The sequence below is a fragment of the Giraffa tippelskirchi genome, chromosome 1 (assembly GCF_054371585.1).
Source record: "Giraffa tippelskirchi isolate mGirTip1 chromosome 1, T2T-mGirTip1v1.2.pri, whole genome shotgun sequence".
Classification (NCBI taxonomy): Eukaryota; Metazoa; Chordata; class Mammalia; order Artiodactyla; family Giraffidae; genus Giraffa; species Giraffa tippelskirchi.
The window spans coordinates 200281647-200300797 of record NC_137275.1 but is presented as its reverse complement, the minus strand read 5'-3'; the positions used below and the strand labels follow the sequence as shown (position 1 = coordinate 200300797).

At 50.0% G+C, this 19151-nt stretch overlaps 1 protein-coding gene across 5 annotated transcripts in view; it reads left to right on the top strand.

Annotated features, from left to right (window-relative positions):
• The window catches only part of BICD2 (BICD cargo adaptor 2), a 55986-nt gene that overhangs the window by 34675 nt on the left and 2160 nt on the right, over positions 1-19151 (top strand). For 3 of the 5 annotated variants that reach the window (XM_081523923.1, XM_081523932.1, XM_081523936.1), the window contains exons 3-7: positions 11139-11291; positions 13023-13457; positions 14103-15110; positions 15361-15512; positions 17143-17353. In XM_081523923.1, the coding sequence (XP_081380049.1) occupies positions 11139-11291; positions 13023-13457; positions 14103-15110; positions 15361-15512; positions 17143-17353 (1959 nt within the window). Of the gene's footprint in view, positions 1-3536; positions 3555-11138; positions 11292-13022; positions 13458-14102; positions 15111-15360; positions 15513-17142; positions 17607-19151 lie in introns of those variants that run through there. The other 2 variants (XM_081523913.1, XM_081523947.1) reach the window with 2 other exon arrangements.

The window sequence follows — 19151 nt, the reverse complement described above, 5'->3', positions numbered from 1 at the left end:
CATCTCACAGGTTGGGAGATCAAGGTGAAGAAGGTTTGACTGCACACCCAGCTGGGTCCTGACCTCTGCACTGTGTGTGAATGGGCCCTGCCAGCTTCTGCCCTGGGACATGGCCTGTGGGCCCGTTTTGCACATAGAGAAGCAGAGACCCAAGGATCAGACCCAGCTGACTGGTGACAGAGTCAAGTCTTTTGCACATTCCTCAGATTTGCCTTGGGAAGGGGTTGAGAGGGGTGGTGAGGGCTGCCTTGAGAAGCAGAACTGTGAGTTGAGGAGGGAGTGGGCATCATCTGCCCAGGGGGTGACCCCCTTAGGTAAAATTACTGTCCCAGTGGACCCTGGCCTTGCTTTCCTGGTGGACTCTGCATGTATCAGGCCCTTCACAGGCCTAAGAGTGACCGACAAAGATGTGCCAGGAGAAATCATATCTGTTGTCATCTCCTTTGTCCTAGCTAGGAGCCAGAAAGACATGTTTCCTGCTATGGTGGCATCTGGGCCACTAGGAACGGCTGAAAGGAAGCCAGGTGTTTGGCCACAAGCCAAAGTGGTGGGTGCTAGGTCAGGAGCAGCAGCCCCAGGCACCAGGGGGGCTGTCCATTGTGGTGTGGACAGGCCTGGACAGGACACCTGCGCTCCTGATCCAGGGGACTGAGTGGAGACTATCATGTTGGCAGTCCAGAGTCAAGAGAAAGGGCCCTGGGTGTGTAGAGAAAGCAGCAAGGGTAAGGGGTAAAGTCAGGGGTGAGCCACACAGCTGAGGAGGAGCTGGTGGGGGGGGTCACCCAGATGAGTCCCGAGGGAATGGACTCCACAAGGAAGTGGAAACTCCTCCCAGGGAGCAGAGCTGGATCCAGCTGTTTCGGGTATGGCATCCAGCAGCCCCCTAGGAGGTCAGATTGGTGAGGGAGGGTCTACAGGGGGTGCTTAGATGGTACCCCACATACTATCTGGTTTATACCCTGTTGGACCAAGGCCTCCTGTGTCCCTGGTCGCTATGCATCATCAAGGCTGCTCTTGTCAGGCTCACCTGGAAGAAAGTGCTTACTTGGGGGAAATCAAACCCCACAATGGCCAGTGGGAGCTTGTTTGAGCCCTTGGTAGTTGGGTGTGTGCCAGGCAAAGGTTCCCCTGAGGGCAGCAGCAGTGCCCTTACCTGTCAGGCCAGCTTGTAACGTGGGTGCACCTCGCCTTCCTGTCCAAAAGCTCTCCTGCAGACCTGTAAGGGCCCACACTTCCTTTGTCAGCTCCACTGCTATGACAGGAGGCTGTGTTCCAGTTCTAAGTTGAGAAGGTGGAATCTGCCCAGACTGTGAGGGAAGCTAACCTAAGTTTTTCCACCACAGCCTGGAGGGCTTTCTAGGTCTGTTAGTCCTGATGTGCAAACCTGTGGGGAGCTGGTGAGTTTTAGACCCTCTTCTTGGCTTCCACTTTGTTGGGTGGTCACATGAAATCAAGCCACACATGTTTGAGCACCTCCCCAAGCAGTGTGACTTAGCAGGGAAAGAGGGAGGAGTGGCAGAGCATTTCTGGCAGAGGAGTGAGCATGCACCCACTAGTGTATTCACAGAAGGCGAGAAGGCTCTGTGCACAGCAGCTGGAAGCACTGGGACAGGGGCTTGGGCAAGGCTAGGGTCTCACAGCCACAGCACACCAAGAGCAGTGGGAGCCAGTGAGGGGATACAGTTCAGCGTTTAAGCAGGGGAAAGACAAGATGAGCGAGCAAAAGCTAATTGTTGTGGGAGCATGTCCCATCTGACTAGAGGCAGGAAGACCAGTTAGGTAGACTGGTTAGTTGTGGCCAGCCTGTGTGACCTGCAGCAGGGTGGGTTGGTGCTGCGGATGGATGCACAGGGGCCACAGCTTCTCCTCCAGTTACCATCCCTTCCATTCTCAGAGGGGAGACAAGGCCCTGGGAGGTGAGCCGAGGTATGGCTACCCCTCCAGGGCATTCGCTTTCCTGAGCACCTCACATAGCGCCTCCATGTGGAGGCAAGGCTGAGTCACTGCTTCCTCAGTGGAGCCTCCCACACCGGTCCCCTCAGCCCTACCCCTGCCTGAACCAGTCTGAGCCATCTTCACTGCTGATTCCTTGCTGCTTCTCCAGGTGTGGTTCTATCTGGGTGACAGCACACTTGCAATACAGATGGTTGGTGGCTCCCCAAGAGCATACGTGCCAAGTGAGTGAAGTCACCTATCTGGGACACATCCCCCTGCCCCTTGGCAGCTTTCCGGTGGGGGCAACCACAGCACTCTCCCATGAGAGGCAGGTCACCTGGCACAGTATTGACAGCGCTGGGGGCTCCTCTTCCACTTCACTTAGCTCTGTCCTGGTGCTCTGGGGTCTCCCTATATCTTCAGGGTTCATCCTTCCATGCCCAACCCCAACTTCCAGTGGGATAAGACCAAAACCTGTGTTCATTTCCTGTGACTGCTGTGACAAATTACCACAAACTGAGGGCTGAAGACAACAGAAAAATCAAGGTGTCAGCAGGGATGGCTTCTTCTAGAGGCTGTGCGGGAGAGTCCTTCCTGTGCCTCTGCCAGCACCTGGCAGCCTCTGGCAGTCCTTGTGTTCCAGTCTCTGCCTCCATCTTCCTGTGGCCTTCTCCCTGGGTGTCTCCAACTCTCCATCTTGGAAGGACACCAGCCCTTGGATTTGTGCCCACTCTCATCCCCTATTACCTCGTCTTAACTTGGGTGTATCTGCAAAGACCCTATTTCCAAGTCAGATCCCATTCACCCCTTTCAGGGCTTATCACTTCAGCATATCTTTTGAGGGGACACAGTTAAAACTCATAACATTCTACCCTCTGGCCTTCAGAATTCATATCTTTCCCATGTGAAATATGTTTGTCTCATTCCTAGAAGTCTTAGCCCATTCCAGCATCAACTCTTCACATCCCTTATCACATCTCAAATTCGCTAAAGTAGGAAAGGCTGACACTTTGCGATGGTCCATCCTGGGGTGAAATTCCTCTCTGTGCAAATTATGTGCTTCCAGAATACAATGTTAGGATAGGCAAAGGAGAGTTACTCTCATTCCAGAAGAGAGAAGAGGAAAGAATAAAGGAGCTGCAGGTCCCAGAAAGTAAGAAGCCCCGTATTTCTGGCCTGTTGGCTCCCTCCTCTGACTTCTGGAACCCGGGAAGCAGTGGGCAGCTGGCCTCCCAGCTGGGTGGCTGAGATGTAAGCCATACCCTTGGTACTCTCTCCAGAAAAATGCTTTCTTATTTTTTTGCAATAAGGACAAGCTGAGCATTTTCCATATCTTCAAGTTCTAGTTCTGTTTTGCTTACAGTTATTTCTTCAGCTTCTATCTCCTTTCCCACTTTACTGTAAGCAACAAGGAGAAACCAGGCTGTACTTCTAACATTCTGCTTCAAAATCTCCCAGGCTATTCATCTACCTTCCTCGCTTACTAATTCTGCTTTCCACCCAGCAGTGGAATACAGCTCAACTGGGTTTTCTGCCACTTTACAGCAAGCCTTTCTGCCATTCCTCATTCCCTTCTAAGGCCTTACTGGGAGCACTGCTAGCATTCACATCTCTCCTAGTGTTATTTCCTGATAGTCCATGCATTCCCTGAGACAATGGAAGATTTCTCTATGACTCTTCTCTGACCCTCACCAGAGTCACCTGAAACAATTACTTTTTTTACCAATAGTCTCAAGGCAGTCTGGCCTTTTCCTGTCCTCCTCTAAGCTCTTCCTTCCACATTTTCAGGTATTGGTTACAGTGGTGTCTTTTCCCTGGTGTTAAACCTTTATTTGTATATTTGGTTTTGGGGGCCACCATAGTAGATTGCCACAGGCAACAAGATTTTATTCTCTTAAATTTTCTGTATCTGAAATAAAGGTGCTGTCAGGACCATGTTCCATGTGGAAGCTCTCCAGCTTCTGGGTGGCAGCAACCCTCAGACCCTTGTCTTGTGTCCACATTGCTCCAGTCTCTGCCTCTGTCATCACCTCCCCCTGTGCGGGGTCTGCAGGTCTGACAGGTCTGGGGCATTACTCCCATGTCCACCCTAGCCTTCCTTGGGGCCTCAGGCCTTTCCTGGGGATTGGGCTGTGACCTCCTGGCTAAATGTCTTGCCCATTCCTCTGGGGGACGATGTAGACCAGCTTTGGAGCGCTCCTGTGCAGGGTGGTGCTCCCTCCCTGTTCCTGAGCTCCAGCCACGCTGTGATGGGGCTTCTGTGGTGTAGAGGAGTCAGCTACTGCTGACTCCTCTGCCGTCCAGATTCCCAGACCTGACTTCAGTATAGCACCCCTCCTTGCCTCATCAGGGCCTCCCTCAGCAGCAGCTGACACCAGCTGGCAATGTGTGTTCTGTACTTGGGCAACTTTAGGGAGCCTCAGTGAACAAAACAGAGCCTAGAGCAGCACCCAGCACAGTTGGTACTCAGTAGTGAAGGAATGGGTCATGACCCTAGGGTTGCCAGAGTGGTGCCAGTATGGAGACAGTGCCAGTGAAAGGTTTTTTGAGCCATGCAGAGAGACCACATGTTGTCCAGGTTCATTTCTGTGAACGTCAAGAAAAGGCAGATTCACAGACTGAAAGCATATTGGTGGTTGCTGATTGGTTTGTGGTTTCTTTCTAGGGTAATGAAAATGTTCTAGAATAGGTAATGGTACACAACTATGAATAAACTATAACCACTGAATTGTACACTGTGAGTGGGTGAACTTTATGGTACGTGAATCATATCTCAATAAAAAACAAAAATGGTTCCTGTGCAGGCAGACTGTGCTAGGGTGCAGCTCAGCAGAGGTTTCTGTTTCTGGTACAGCCTGGGCACACAGGTTCTGGGGTGCAGAGGGCTTCGACTAGGCAGTCAAGCTGGCCCGTGGTCTTGTCTCCCTCTGTCCTTTTTCTGTCCACCTTAGGACCACTTGTTTCACTGAGGAGAGCTGTTAAGTTTTAAGTAAAGTCCATTTACATTTTTCATTGACCAACAGCTCCCACTCGCTGCCCCTGTTTCACCGTCTTAACTCCTGTGTCTTCCCATACTGAGTGGGCATTTTTTTAATTTTAATTGGAGCATAATTGCTTTATAGTGCTTTGCTGGTCTCTGCTGCACAAAAACATGAATCAGTCATATATATGAGTCTGTTCTCTACATCTGCATCTCCATTTCTTCTCTGTAAATAGGTTCATCATTATTATAGATTTCATATATATGTATTAATATACAGTATTTGTTTTTCTCTTTCTGACTGACTTCACTCTGTGTAACAGGTTCTAGGCTCATCTACCTCTCTTCAACTGATCCAAATGTGTTCCTCTTTATGGCCGAGTAATATTCCATTGCATATATGTGTACCACATCTTTTCTATTTATTCATCTGTTCATGGACATCTAGGTTGCTTCCATGTCCTGGCTGTTATGAATAGTGCTGCAGTGATCATTGGGGTACATGTGTCTTTTTGAATTGTGTTTTTCTCAGAGTATATGCCCAGTAGTGGGATTGCTGGGTCATAGGGTAGTTTTATTCCTAGTTTGTTAAGGAATCTCCACACTGTTCTCCACAGTGGCTGTATCACATTACATTCCCAGCAGTGCAGTAGGGTTCCTTTTTCTCCACATCCTCTCCAGCATTTATTGTTTGTAGTTTTTCTGATGATGGCCATTCTAATTGGTATGAGATGATATACATCATAGTTGTCATTTGCATTTCTCTAATGATGAGCGATGTTCAACATCTTTTCATTATTGGCCATCAGCAGGGAGATCAAACCAGTCAATCTTAAAGGAAATCAATCCTGAATATTCATTGGAAGGACTGATGCTGAAGCTGAAGCTCCAATACTTTGGCCACCTAATGCAAAGAGCCAACTTAATGGGAAAGACCCTGATGCTGGGAAAAACTGATGGAAAAAGAAGAAGAGGGGTCAGCAGAGGATGAGATGGTTAGATAGCATCATTCTCAGGGATACTGTGAAGGACAGGGGAGGCTGGCATGCTACAGTTCATGGGATTGCAAGGAGTCAGACACGACTTGGCAACTGAACAACTTGGAGAATGTCTTTTTTGGAGAAATGTCTGTTTAGGTCTTCTGCCCAGTTTTTTGGTTGGGCTGTTTGTTTTTCTGATACTGAGCTGTATGAGCTGCTTATATATTTTAGAGATTAATCCTTTGTCTGTTGCTTTTAAGTTTATTTAGGTCCTATCTGTTTATTTTTGTTTCTGTTTCCATTACTCTAGGAGGTGGGTCAAAGAGGATCTTGCTGTGATTTACGTCAAAGATTATACTGCCTATGTTTTCCTCTAAGAGCTTTTTAGTTTCTGGCCTTATATTTAAGTCTTTAATCCATTTAGAATTTATTTTTGTGTATGGTGTTAGGAAATTTTCTCATTTTATTCTCTTACACGTAGCTGTCCAGTTTTCCCAGCACCACGTACTGAAGAGGCTGTCTCTTCTCCATTGTATAGTCTTGCCTCCTTTGTCAAAGATAAGGTGCCCGTAAGTGCGTGGGTTAATTTCTGGGCTTTCAACCTGTTCCATTGGCCTATATTTCTGTTTTCTATATATGGAAATATATTTCTGTATTTCTGTCTTGATGATTGTAGGTTTGTGGTATAGTCTGAGGTCAGGAAGATTGATTACTCCAGCTCCATTCTTCTTTCTCAAGATTGCTTTGGCTATTTGGGGTCTTTTGTGTTTCCATACAAATTGTGAAATTTTTTGTCCTAGTTTTGTAAAAAATACCGTTGGTAGTTTGACAGGACCTGTATTGAATCTGTATATTGCTTTGGGTAGTATAGGCGTTTTCATAGTATTGATCCTTCCAATCCAAGAACATAGTATATCGCTCCTTCTATTTGTGTGGTCTTTAATTTCTTTCATCAGTGTCTTATCATTTTCTGCATACAGGTCTTGTGTCTCTTTGATTAGCTCTAGTAATTTTCTGGTAGCATCTTTCAGATTTTCTGTGTATGGTATCATGATCATGTCATCTGCAAACAGGGAGAGTTTTACTTCTTTTCCAATCTGGATTCCTTTTACTTCTTTTTCTTCTCTGATATCCAAAGCACAATTCTTATATATCAATTATTGAGTTAACAAGGACTCTCCAGAGAAGCAGATCGATAGGGCTGTGTGTTTTGCAGGGTGCTGGGTCGGGGGGTAGGGAGTAGAGATTTATTGTAGGGAATTGGCTCACTCAGTTGTGGTAGCTGGCAGATCCAAAATCTGCAGGTTATGCCATCTGGCTGGAGACCCAGGAAAGAGCTGATGTCGCAGCTTCAGTATGAAGGCTGTCTTTTTTTTTTTTTTTAAAGGCCTTCGACTGACTGGATCCACACTTCTATTCAGTGGGTCTGTGAATTTAAATGTTAATTTCATCTGAAAATACACCTGAATGGTGACATCTAGACTGGTGTTTGACCAAATATCTGGATGCCAGGGCCTGGATAAGCTGACATTAAAATTAACCGTAACAATCAGTTGGGTGGTAAGCAAGGGAAATGGCCAGAGTCAAGGTGTATGTAGAACTTTGTTAGGAAGCAAGTAAGTATATGTTTCCTCAGATTGCCACTCACACTGTGTTATTTTGTTTATTTTTGCATCTCAGGAGTTTTGCTTTCCTGACAAGCCTTGGATTTCACCAGTCAGTAGTTTCAGTTCAGTTCAGGCGCTCAGTCATGTCCAACTCTTTGCGACCCCCTGGACGGCAGCACACCAGGCCTCCCTGTCCATCACCTCCTCCCGGAGTTTACTCAAACTCATGTCCATTGAGTCAGTGATGCCATCCAACCATCTTATCCTCTATTGTCCCCTTCTCCTCCCGCCTTCAATCTTTCCCAGCATCAGGGTCTTTTCTGGTGAGTCAGTTCTTCGCATCAGGTGGCCAAAGTATTGGAGTTTCAGCTTCAACATCAGTCCTTCCAATGGATATTCAGGACTGATTTCCTTTAGGATGAACTGGTTGGATCTCCTTGCAGTCCAAGGGACTCTCAAGAGTCTTCTCCAACACCACAGTTCAAAAGCATCAATTCTTCAGTGCTCCGCTTTCATTATAGTCAAACTCTCACATCCATACATGACTACTGGAAAAACCATAGCCTTGAGTAGACGGACCTTTGTTGGCAAAGTAATGTCTCTGCTTTTTAATATGCTGTCTAGGTTGGTCATAACTTTTTTCCAAGGAGTAAGCCTCTTTTAATTTCATGGCTGCAGTCATCATCTGCAGTGATTTTGGAGCCCCCCAAAATAAAAAGCCACTGTTTCCACTCTATCCCCATCTATTTGCCATGAAGTGATGGGATCAGATGCCATGATCTTAGTTTTCTGAATGTTGAGTTTTAAGCCAGCTTTTTCACTCTCCTCTTTTACTTTCATCAAGAAGCTCTTTAGTTCTTCTTCACTTTCTGCCATAAAGGTGGTGTCATCTGCATAGCTGAAGTTATTGATCTTTCTCCTGGCAATCTTGATTCCAGCTTGTGCTTCCTCCAGCCTAGCATTTCTCATGATGTACTCTGCATATAAGTTAAATAAGCAGGGTGACAATATACAGCCTTGACGCACTCCTTTCACTATTTGGAACCAGTCTGTTGTTCCATGTCCAATTCTAATTGTTGCTTCCTGACCTGCATACAGGTTTCTCAAGAGACAGGTCAGATGGTCTGGTATTCCCATGTCTTTCAGAATTTTCCACAGTTTATTGTGATCCACACAGTCAAAGGCTTTGGCATAGTCAGTAAAGCAGAACTAGATGTTTTTCTGGAGCTCTCTTGCTTTTTCGATAATCCAACGGATGTTGGCAATTTGATATCTGGTTCCTCTGCCTTTTCTAAGTCCAGCTTGAACATCTGGAAGTTCACGGTTCACATACTTTTGAAGCTTGGCTTGGAGAATTTTGAGCATTATCTTACTAACGTGTGAGATGAGTGCAGTTGTGTGGCAGTTTGAGCATTCTTGGCATTACCTTTCTTTGGGATTGGAATGAAAACTGACCTTTTCCAGTCCTGTGGCCACTGCTGAGTTTTCCAAATTTGCTGGCATATTGAGTGCAGCACTTTCACAGCATCATCTTTTAGGATTTGAAGTAACTCAACTGGAATTCCATCACCTCCACTAGCTTTGTTTGTAGTGATGCTTCCTAAGGCCCACTTGACTTCGCATTCGATGATGTCTGGCTCTAAGTGAGTGATTATACCATCATGATTATCTGGGTCATGAAGATCTTTTTTGTATAGTTCTTCTATATATTCTTGCCACCTCTTAATATCTCCTGCTTCTGTTAGGTCCATACCATTTCTCTCCTTTAGAGGCCATCTTTGCATGAAATATTCCCTAGGTATCTCTAATTTTCTTGAAGAAATCTCGAGTCCTTCCCATTCTATTGTTTTCCTCTGTTTCTTTGCACTGATCACTGAAAGAAGGCTTTCTTATCTCTCCATGCTATTCTTTGGAACTCTACATTCAAATGGGTATACCTTTCCTTTTCTCCTTTGCTTTTCGCTTCTCTTCTTTTCACAGCTATTTGTAAGGCCTCCTCAGAGGCCAGCGCTGCACAGCCACTGCTCTGCTAGCGCCGCAGTCAGTAATTTGGTGTCTGTTTTTTTCCCATGTCATCTTTTGGGTACCTCCTTGGGTCACTTAACGAGGGGACTACATTGGTCCATTTGCTGGAGATTTTGGTAGTAAGCATTTGTCAGGAGTACCTGATACATGTAATAACTCGTTCTCCTGTTTGTTGCGTTTTTCTTTTCTTATTGGTCCTATTTCATTTTATCAATCCGACATTGCTTTTCCATGTGTACCTATGTGGAATCATAGAATCTTGTCTGCAAAGTGTATGCATGAAATGTGATCACAAAAAACCTCAGCACCAGCAGAGAGGCTGCTGTGCTGGGAGAGAAGGACAGAGTGAGCTCTGGGGCCCAGTGGTTGTTGGTGCTTCTAGCCAAGGGGGTGGGCGTTAGATCTTTGCAGGTATGTAAGGGAGGCTGCTTAGAATGTTGGGACCAAGAATGTGGGGAGAAATGGAGAGTTTGCCTCGGAGACAGTTCTGCCTCCAGGGGCACCAACCCTGTCTGGAGGCAGTTTCTGTGGTCACAGCAGGTGTGGGGGCTGCTGCTAAACATCCTACAGTGTATACAATGGCTCTAGAATGTTGACCAAGGGACCCAGGTCCTGGCCCTTGGCAGTGAGTAGTAGCCAGTTGAGAATCCCCAGCGGTCTTGATTGCACGGTTCATGCCAGGTCTGCACTTCCTTCTCGCTGTGTGTGTTTGAATCCCCCAGACAACTTGGAGGCAGGGACTTTTTTAATAAAATTATTGAGATAATTCATATTCCTTGCAAATCACCCATTTGAAAGTGTGCAGTCAGTGGATTTTAGTATATTTACAGATTCATGCACCATCCCAAATCAATTTTAGAACATTTCATCACTCCAATAAGAATCCCCATTAACAGTCACTCTGCTTCCCATCTTCCCCTTGCCCTCCCGCCACCAGCAACCACTGATCTGCTTTTTCAGTCTCTGTGGGTTAGCTTATTCTCAATATTTCATATAAGTGAAGCCATACAGTACGTGACTACTAACACCTCTTCTTTTACTCATGTTGTTTTCAAGGTCCATTTGTGTTACAGCCTGTGTAAGTAACATCCAGTTGTATAAATAAACCGTATATTGTTTATCTCTTTAGTTGTTGGACATTTGGGTTGTTTCTGCCTTTGGTGTTATGAATAGTGTCTGAACATTCACTCACAAGATTTTGTGTGGACATGTGTTTTCCTTTCTTTGGAGTGCATGCTGAGGCCCACTGCTGGGTCAGCTTTAACTCTATGCTGAGCTGTTTGAGTATCTGCCGACTGTTTCCACAGCACTGCACACCAGTGTACATGCTACCAGCAGCATGTGACAGAGGAACTACTTTTAACCCCATTTTACATATGAAGAAACCAAAGGTCAGAGCTGCTGAGAGTCTATACTGTTCACCCCCATACCACACAGCTCAAGGCCCCAGCTCCTTGTCGGGTGGCTACATTGGACACCGTGGCAAGCCTGGGATTCCAAGTCCTGGCTGTGTGGCTACCATGGTTGGCCTGGCTGCACTGAGCTCCTTCTGCCTTAGGAGTGGTGAGACCAACTAGAGCAGGCTTCTCACATCTACCTTCCTCATGACAGATCAATCAGAACGTAGAGATTCAGCGTGGCCGCCTGCGGGATGACATCAAGGAGTACAAGTTCCGGGAGGCACGCCTGCTGCAGGACTACTCGGAGTTGGAGGAGGAAAATATCAGCCTGCAAAAGCAGGTGTCTGTGCTCAGGCAGAATCAGGCAAGTATCTGGGCCGGGCAGGTGGGACAGGTAGGTTAGCTGTAGGCCACAGCCCTGGCCTAACCCTCACTTTGCTGTCTGCATGATCAGAAGACGTTCCCTCCCTCCTTCCACACTCAGGCTGGGGGTTATATGCCACTGTGATTCAAGGTGTGGCAGCAGGGCCTAGCGCCTTCAAGACCAGAAAAACAAAGCCTCCGGCTGTGTTGTTGGCTGGCAATTGGACTGACCGAGGTGTTCCAGCCAGCAAAAATAGGAGGAAGAATGAAGGTGATGAAGAGGTGATACCAAAAGACCCCAGAGGCTGGGTGTCTGGCTCCATCTCATTTCAGGTGCCAACAGGAGACCAGAGATGTCCGTATGCCCTCTGGAACCGCAGAGCTATCAGTGTACCCACTCCTCCCACTGTATCATGTTTTCTAGCCTCCTTTGAACCCCATATGGTCCTGGACCCTGGGGTGAAGCCTGTTGACCCTTGAGCAGTGTGGAGCTGTCCAAGCTGTCCTATGATGTTCTCAAGTAACATAAAAATGGGTGGGACGAGTAGGAACACTTCCCCCTGGGACAGGACAGGGACAGGAGGTCTCCTCTCCCCACCTGGGACAGGATGGGGACAGAAGGGTCGCCTCCTCCTGTGAGGGGACAAGAGAGTCACTCCCACCCTGGGGGACACCCAGGAGGTCCTGGGCACTCAGGCCCCTCAAGGCCTGCCCTTGTCACCTAACTGTCCAAGAACCACAGCTTCACAGGTTGGAGACTAGGGGGACCTTTATCCCAGAAATGCCCAAATTGGGGACCTGGGTATTTAAATTCTGCATAAGGAAGTGTGGGCCTGGGTGTTTATGCTGGTAGCAGACCTGACCCTTGGAGCCGGAGGAAGTGAATCTCCTCCCAGGAACACAAGCACGGGAGCTCCTCCTCTGGCTGCTTGGCAGACCCTCTGTTACGCTGTGCTCGTCTGTGGGTCAAGCATCCTGAGGAGTGGGAACAGACCATGAGAGGCAAGTGGTGGAGTCTGGCCTCTCCCTGGGGTTCCCCTGCTCCAGTCCTCAGCCCACAGAGAGCCTCATCGACCTGCCTCTTGAGTGATTTACTCCTCGTTTCTTACACAAGTATTGCAGAATAATACCAGTTTTAAGTTGCTCTTAGACCCTGAGTACCCACACCAAGCATTGGTTTCTGTCTGTTCTTTCCTTGTCCAACTGCAAATACTGTTTCAGCATGTACAGCTTTGGACTCCGGCTCTCCCACTTGTACCCGGGCCTCTCTCAGTCAGGGTGGTGTGTATAGTGGAGGCACATCCCACTCCAGTGGGAGCTGTAGTTCTTTCATTTTGAGATGTGATTAGAAGTGATGGTCACATTGCACATCTAGATACATATTTTATCTTAAAAAGTATCTTAAAAGTATTTAATCAACTCTTAGTGGTAATGAAGTAGTTTTGTAGAATTTAAAGTCAATATATACTTGGTAGCATTTTAAGTTACCTAACAAATTAGCAGTGTGGGTGTGTTCTGATTTCCAGGGCATCTCTGGTGCTGAGGAAGTTTCATGCTTTTGCACTGCTCATACCACGTGCACACATGTCCCAGGCACGAGCTCAGCATTTCCTGTGTGCACCTCATACCTGCAATCCTCTGAGTATCCATGTTCTCCCAGTTGTTCAGTCACCACGATGGTGCTTCTTCCCCATCCTGCGGGGACAGAAGAGTGTCGACCTCTCTTTCACAGGTGGAGTTTGAGGGCCTCAAGCATGAGATCAAGCGTCTGGAGGAGGAGACCGAATACCTCAACAGCCAGCTGGAGGACGCCATTCGGCTCAAGGAGATCTCGGAGCGGCAGCTGGAGGAGGCTCTGGAGACGCTGAAGACAGAGCGGGAGCAGAAGAATAGCCTGCGCAAGGAGCTGTCGCACTACATGAGCATCAACGACTCCCTCTACACCAGCCACCTGCACGTCTCCTTGGACGGCCTCAAGCTCGGTGATGATGCCGAGGCCCTGGCCAATGGCTTCGAGCACGGTGGCCTGGGCAAGGTGCCGCTGGACAACAAGACCTCCACGCCCACCAAGGACGGCCTCACCCCACCCCCTCCCAGCCTCGTTTCTGACCTGCTTAGCGAGCTCAACATCTCTGAGATCCAGAAGCTTAAGCAGCAGCTAATGCAGGTGAGCAGGTGGATGGTGCTGGGACCCCACCCCTCGGGTTTGTGCCACAGCCCTGGGCCCTGGGCCCACGTGCACCATCCCCACCTCCATTGCTGTCCCTGATGGTGTTGGCCAGACCTGCTGTTCACCAGGACAGTGCTTGCCTGACACTTTGTGAATTTTTTAAATGCTATGCACTGTCTTTTATTTATATTTCTTTTACATAGGTAATTCTGTGTTGTTACCTAAGTGGAACTGCAGCATTATAGGTGGAAGGTGCCCAGAGAAATAGTTTTCTGGTTATGAGTTCGGGCACCTCCAGAGGTTTAACATCTCTCTGAGGTCTCCACATATGGTTTCCCATGCTGTGTCCTTTAGATACGTCAGGGTTTCCTGTCCCAACAGATCAGAACCCCAGGGTCTGCATCACAGCCTCTTGGTTTGCTGCATGTCTCTAAGGAGGGACTCACTTGGCCCCACAAATAGCTGGGCAGGGGGAGGAGCCATCATAGCCCCACTCATGACACGTCCACCCAAATTTATCACAGAGAGCTCAGCAGGGTGATGAATGTGGTATGGATAGGGTCTTCACTGGGACTGTCCAGGGGTTCTCTGAGGGCAGAGACTCCTGTGGGCTGTTGACGGTCCCTTTCTCTGCCTTTGCAGGTGGAGCGGGAGAAGGTGGGCTTGCTGGCAACGCTGCAGGACACACAGAAGCAGCTGGAGCAGGCACGAGGGGCCCTGTCAGAGCAGCATGAAGAGGTGAGCCGCCTCACGGAGAACCTGAGCGCTCTGCGGCGCTTACAGGCCAGCAAGGAGCGGCGGACAGCCCTGGACAGTGAGAAGGAGCGAGACAGCCACGAGGATGGTGACTACTATGAGGTGGACATCAACGGGCCTGAGATCTTGGCCTGCAAGTACCGTGTGGCCCTGGCAGAGGCTGGTGACCTCCGGGAGCAGCTGAAGGCCCTGCGCAGTGCACACGAGGCTAGCGAAGCCCAGCACGCTGAGGAGAAGGGCCGGCATGAGGCCGAGAGCCAGGCACTCACTGAGAAGGTCTCCCTGTTGGAGAAAGCCAGCTGCCAGGACCGTGAGCTCCTGGCCCGGCTGCAGACAGAGCTGAAGAAGGTGAGCGATGTTGCAGGCGAGACACAAGGCAGCCTGAGCGTGGCCCAGGATGAGCTGGTGACCTTCAGCGAGGAACTGGCCAATCTCTACCACCATGTGTGCATGTGCAACAATGAGACACCCACCCGTGTGGTCCTGGACTACTATCGTGAGGGCCCGGCTGGCACCGGCAGCTGCAGCCCTGAGACCCGTGAGCGCCGCTCACCTGTCCTGCCCAAGGGCCCACCACCTGCAGAGGGTAGGGCCAGGGACAGCAGCCCCTCACCTGGCTCCTCTCTGCCCTCACCCCTGAGTGACCCACGCCGAGAGCCCATGAACATCTACAATCTGATTGCCATCATCCGTGATCAGATCAGGCACCTGCAGGCAGCTGTGGACCGCACCACAGAGCTGTCACGGCAGCGCCTGGCCTCACAGGAGCTGGGCCCAGCTGCAGACAAGGACCGGGAGGCACTCATGGAGGAGATCCTGAAGCTGAAGTCGCTGCTCAGCACCAAGCGGGAGCAGATCACCACACTGCGCACGGTGCTCAAGGCCAATAAGCAGGTGTGCATGGTGCTTGGGTCCAGCAGGGGGGGTGGGGGTGGGTGGGGTTTCTCAGCCTCCCTGGCTTCCCATCTTGTCCTGTCCCAACTCGAAGAAAAGATGAGAGAAAACCTCACCTCAATGCTGTGGTGACGGGCTGGGTCTCAGGGGCCCAGGGCTGGTTGGGGTCTTAATCTGTGGTGCTCACCAAGGCAGCGGACCCCTCCTGACACCTCGTCTGCCTGTCTTTTACAACTCTGACCACCCCCAGACAGCAGAGGTGGCCCTCGCCAACCTAAAGAGCAAATACGAGAATGAGAAGGCAATGGTGACTGAGACCATGATGAAGCTGCGCAATGAGCTCAAGGCCCTCAAGGAGGACGCGGCCACCTTCTCCTCACTGCGTGCTATGTTTGCCACCAGGTAATGCTTACTGTTGTCGCTGCTCAGCAGCCCAGGAACCTGGCCCGGTGGGAAGTTTCCATTTCTGCTATTTGTGAAAACCCAGGAGCCCAAGTTTTGTCTCCACTTTGTGTAAAATGAGGAAGTTGGAAGCAAAAGGCTAAGAGGGTGGGTTCTTAGTGGCCAGGCTGGAGGCTTGAGCTTCGAAGGAGAAGCAGGCAAGTGGGCAAGCCACTGATAACAAATGAGGAGCTTGTTTTCCAGAACTTGGTGGAAAGTTTGTATATTTTAGAAGAAAGGTTCCCCTCCCAGCAGTGGTGAGGTCACAGTGCTCCCACTCTGACCCTACCAGTTGGAGTTGGTTGGGGGTGGTGGGCAGCATCTTTGTTTAGGCCAGTCCTGTGGCCGGGAACCCTGGGCAGGTGCGGAGCTGGAAGCTGCTTTGGGGCCTGGCTCTGGGTGTCTCCCTATTCAGAGAGGCTTGGTGCCATCTGCTGGCCACAGTCAGTCAAGCACCAGGGGAGTGTTCTCTGGATAGGCCTGGTGTGTCCTCAGGGCTGGGAGGCTGAGACTCCTGGTTAAATAGGTTGGAACTGAGCTCAGGGCCTGCTTCGCCTTGTGTCAAGGTGCTGGGCATTCCCTGCATTTCAGCAATGTGGGAGGAGAGGGACAAAGCTCCCTCCTTCTGGGCAAAGTGTTCGGGAAAGATTTCAGTTATTCCTTTAGCACATGGTATGTTGACCTTTGCTTCCTCAACTTATATTATTTAAAAGTGTGATTTCTCAGATGGAGCCAAGATGGCAAACCTCTGGGCAAAGGTTGAAACTTGCTGATAGTCCTTGGCCTTGGTGGATGGGGGTGTAGGGTGGGTGTGCCCACCACCACCTTTACCCCAGCCGCACTCCCTCCCTCAAGGACAGACCCAGAGTGGGCATTTCTTGCCCAGATCCTTACCCACATAGAGGGCCTGTGTCAGAGTTGCCAGATGCTAAAATGGGGCTGTTTATGGCACCCATGTGTGCTTTTCCTAGGCCCTAGTTGGCCATTTGTCGCAGACTTACTAAGCACCTGCTGTGTGCCTGGGCTGTTCCAGGAACAAACAGGTTCCTGCCCTCGGGTTTATCCCCACATCCTGAGAGCCAAGTGACATCACACCTCTAACTTGTTCCCCTGGGCCAGCTGGAGGCCTTAAAGGGCATCCACTGCCTCCTTTAGTGAAAACTGGCTTTAGAGAGTCCCTCCCAGAGAAAGCCAAACCTCAGAAAGGCACATTCTCTTTGTAGCTCAGTAAGCTGATGAATCCTGTTGCAGTCCTCTTACCTGGAGCTTGGCTTCCCAGGTTGTGCTAGTAGTAAAGAACCCACCTGGCAGTGCAGGAGGCTTAAGAGACGCTAGTTCGATCCCTGGGTCAGGAAGATCCCCCTGGAGGAGGGCATGGCAACCCACTCCAGTATTTTTACCTGGAGAATCCCTTGGACAGAGGAGCCTGATGGGCTATAGTCCATAGGGTCGCACAGAGTCAGACACAACTAAAACGACTTGGCATGCATGCACTCATGCACCTGGAGCTCTCAGCATGGGGACCGTGGTCATGTGCTCTGCTGGCTCTCCCAGGTCCTTCAGCCACGCTCTGCCTCTTGCCTCCCCGCAGGTGTGACGAGTACATCACACAGTTGGATGAGATGCAGCGGCAGCTGGCAGCTGCCGAGGATGAGAAGAAGACACTCAACTCACTGCTGCGCATGGCCATCCAGCAGAAGCTGGCACTGACCCAGCGGCTGGAGCTGCTCGAGCTGGACCATGAGCAGACCCGGAGGGGCCGTGCCAAGGCCACCTCCAAGGCCAAGCCTGGCCCCCCGAGTGTAAGTCATACCTGCGCCTGTGCTAGTGACAGGGCTGAGGGTGCTGGGCTTGCTGCCCAGGTGCTCTGTGGCGAGAAGTATAACATTTACTGCGATTAGGGCCGCAAGGGCACACGCTGCAGCTAACCTGCCGCACGTCACCTGTCGCTTCACCTCAACTAACCTGGCAGCAGCGGGACTGTGGTGCTAGGCTGGTCTTAACTGTGACTAATGCACAGAGGGAAGAATTTAGCAGAGGCAGCCTGACACTCCACCTGGACGCTGCAAGCTTTGTGTCTGTTTCTCATCCCTTGGGACCACCGTTCACAGCAGCTGCTGTCTTGGTTGGGTGGTCAAGGTGGGGTTGGAGCCATGTGTCCTTGCAAAAACGTGGCTTTCCAGGGCCCAGTTGCTGTTGGCTCCCACTGGGAGGGGCAGAACTTGCATTGAAACTTGCATGTTCCCTGCATGTGTCTAATGCAGTTATACTGCCCCAGCACCCAGAAACCAGTGTTAAAGGTTCCAGCCTGAGTTCCAGGTGCAGCCTTGGAGGACACTCTGCACTTGGCAGGTTATGAAGAGAATTACTTTGTAGTTTGTGCAGCATCTCGTTGCAGTTTATATTTGGGACAGAATTGCAGAATTCCTTCCCCTAAACCCAGAAAAAGAGCAGCCCCATGTTCTCCAGCCCAGGGACCAGTCATGCCCAAGAGGCACAGGCATGCCTAGCCACATCCCAGACCAGAGCTCAGCAGTCTCAGCTTCTCTCTCTGAGATTTGTATGCTTGTCTGGTGACCTGCAAGGTGACAAATGGGCGGGCCAAAGGCTTGGGTTTTTTCCAGTAAGAAAAACTTCCCAAGTGCCTGGCTAGACTTCTGTCCTCACAGGAAGCCCATCTTTTTGAATTTACGGTGTCCCCAGCTTTCAAGTGGATTTTTTCATCCTCTGCCCATTATCAGGCCTTCCTCCCATGGGGCTTCAGACTCCAAGAAACAGGGCTATGGAAACCCCTAAGCTGAGTCTGAGTCACCAGCAGACCAGGCTGAACAGTGGGACTCGGTCCCACAGCTATAGCTGAAGCCCTGCCTGGTGTGCGAAAGGAGCTTTGTGTGGAGACAGGGCAAGTTTCAGGATTCACAGTAGGAGGAATATGGTTCTTGATCATCAATGCAGTTGCAGGGGTGGTAACAGACCAGAAAGGCAGTCATAGGACTTCGCCCATTCTCAGGAGCTGCATCCACACCAGAGCTTTGGCAGCTGGACTTCTCTCAGTGTTTCTCTCCCTATCATCCGCGGGGGCCACCAGCCGTGAGGCTGCAGACCTTGAATAGCTCCTTGCTTCTGTCTCTGTGGTCAGGAGGGGGAGTTTGTGTTTCCCCTGCACACTTCTGTCTGCCCCATTCCACTCTTTCCCTTAGTTCCCAAGCATGTCTCAGTTCCCACCAGAGGCCAATATGGGTTTTCCAAACTGCCGGATTGAAGATACGCAGGATAGACCACACCTGTCCCTTCAGTGTGCCTGTCCTCAGCTCCAGGCTGCTTTGCAGAGGGGATGTCAGGTCTTGATGCCCCTCCCACTTGAGAAGATGTCAGGCCATCTCCCCTCTGCAAGCTGGACTCCCAGGGGCATGACTGCCTGCTGGCCCCGCATACTGCTTCTGCCTCCTTGCCGAACCTGGCACACAGCTTCTCCATACTTCTAAAGGGTTTTCATGAGGCACTCGGGGCCAGCGGCCCCCCTAACACATGCAGGTCTTCTCTGCTGCCAACTAACACACCCATGCCCTCACAGCTCGGTGAGAGCTTAGTTGTCTGACA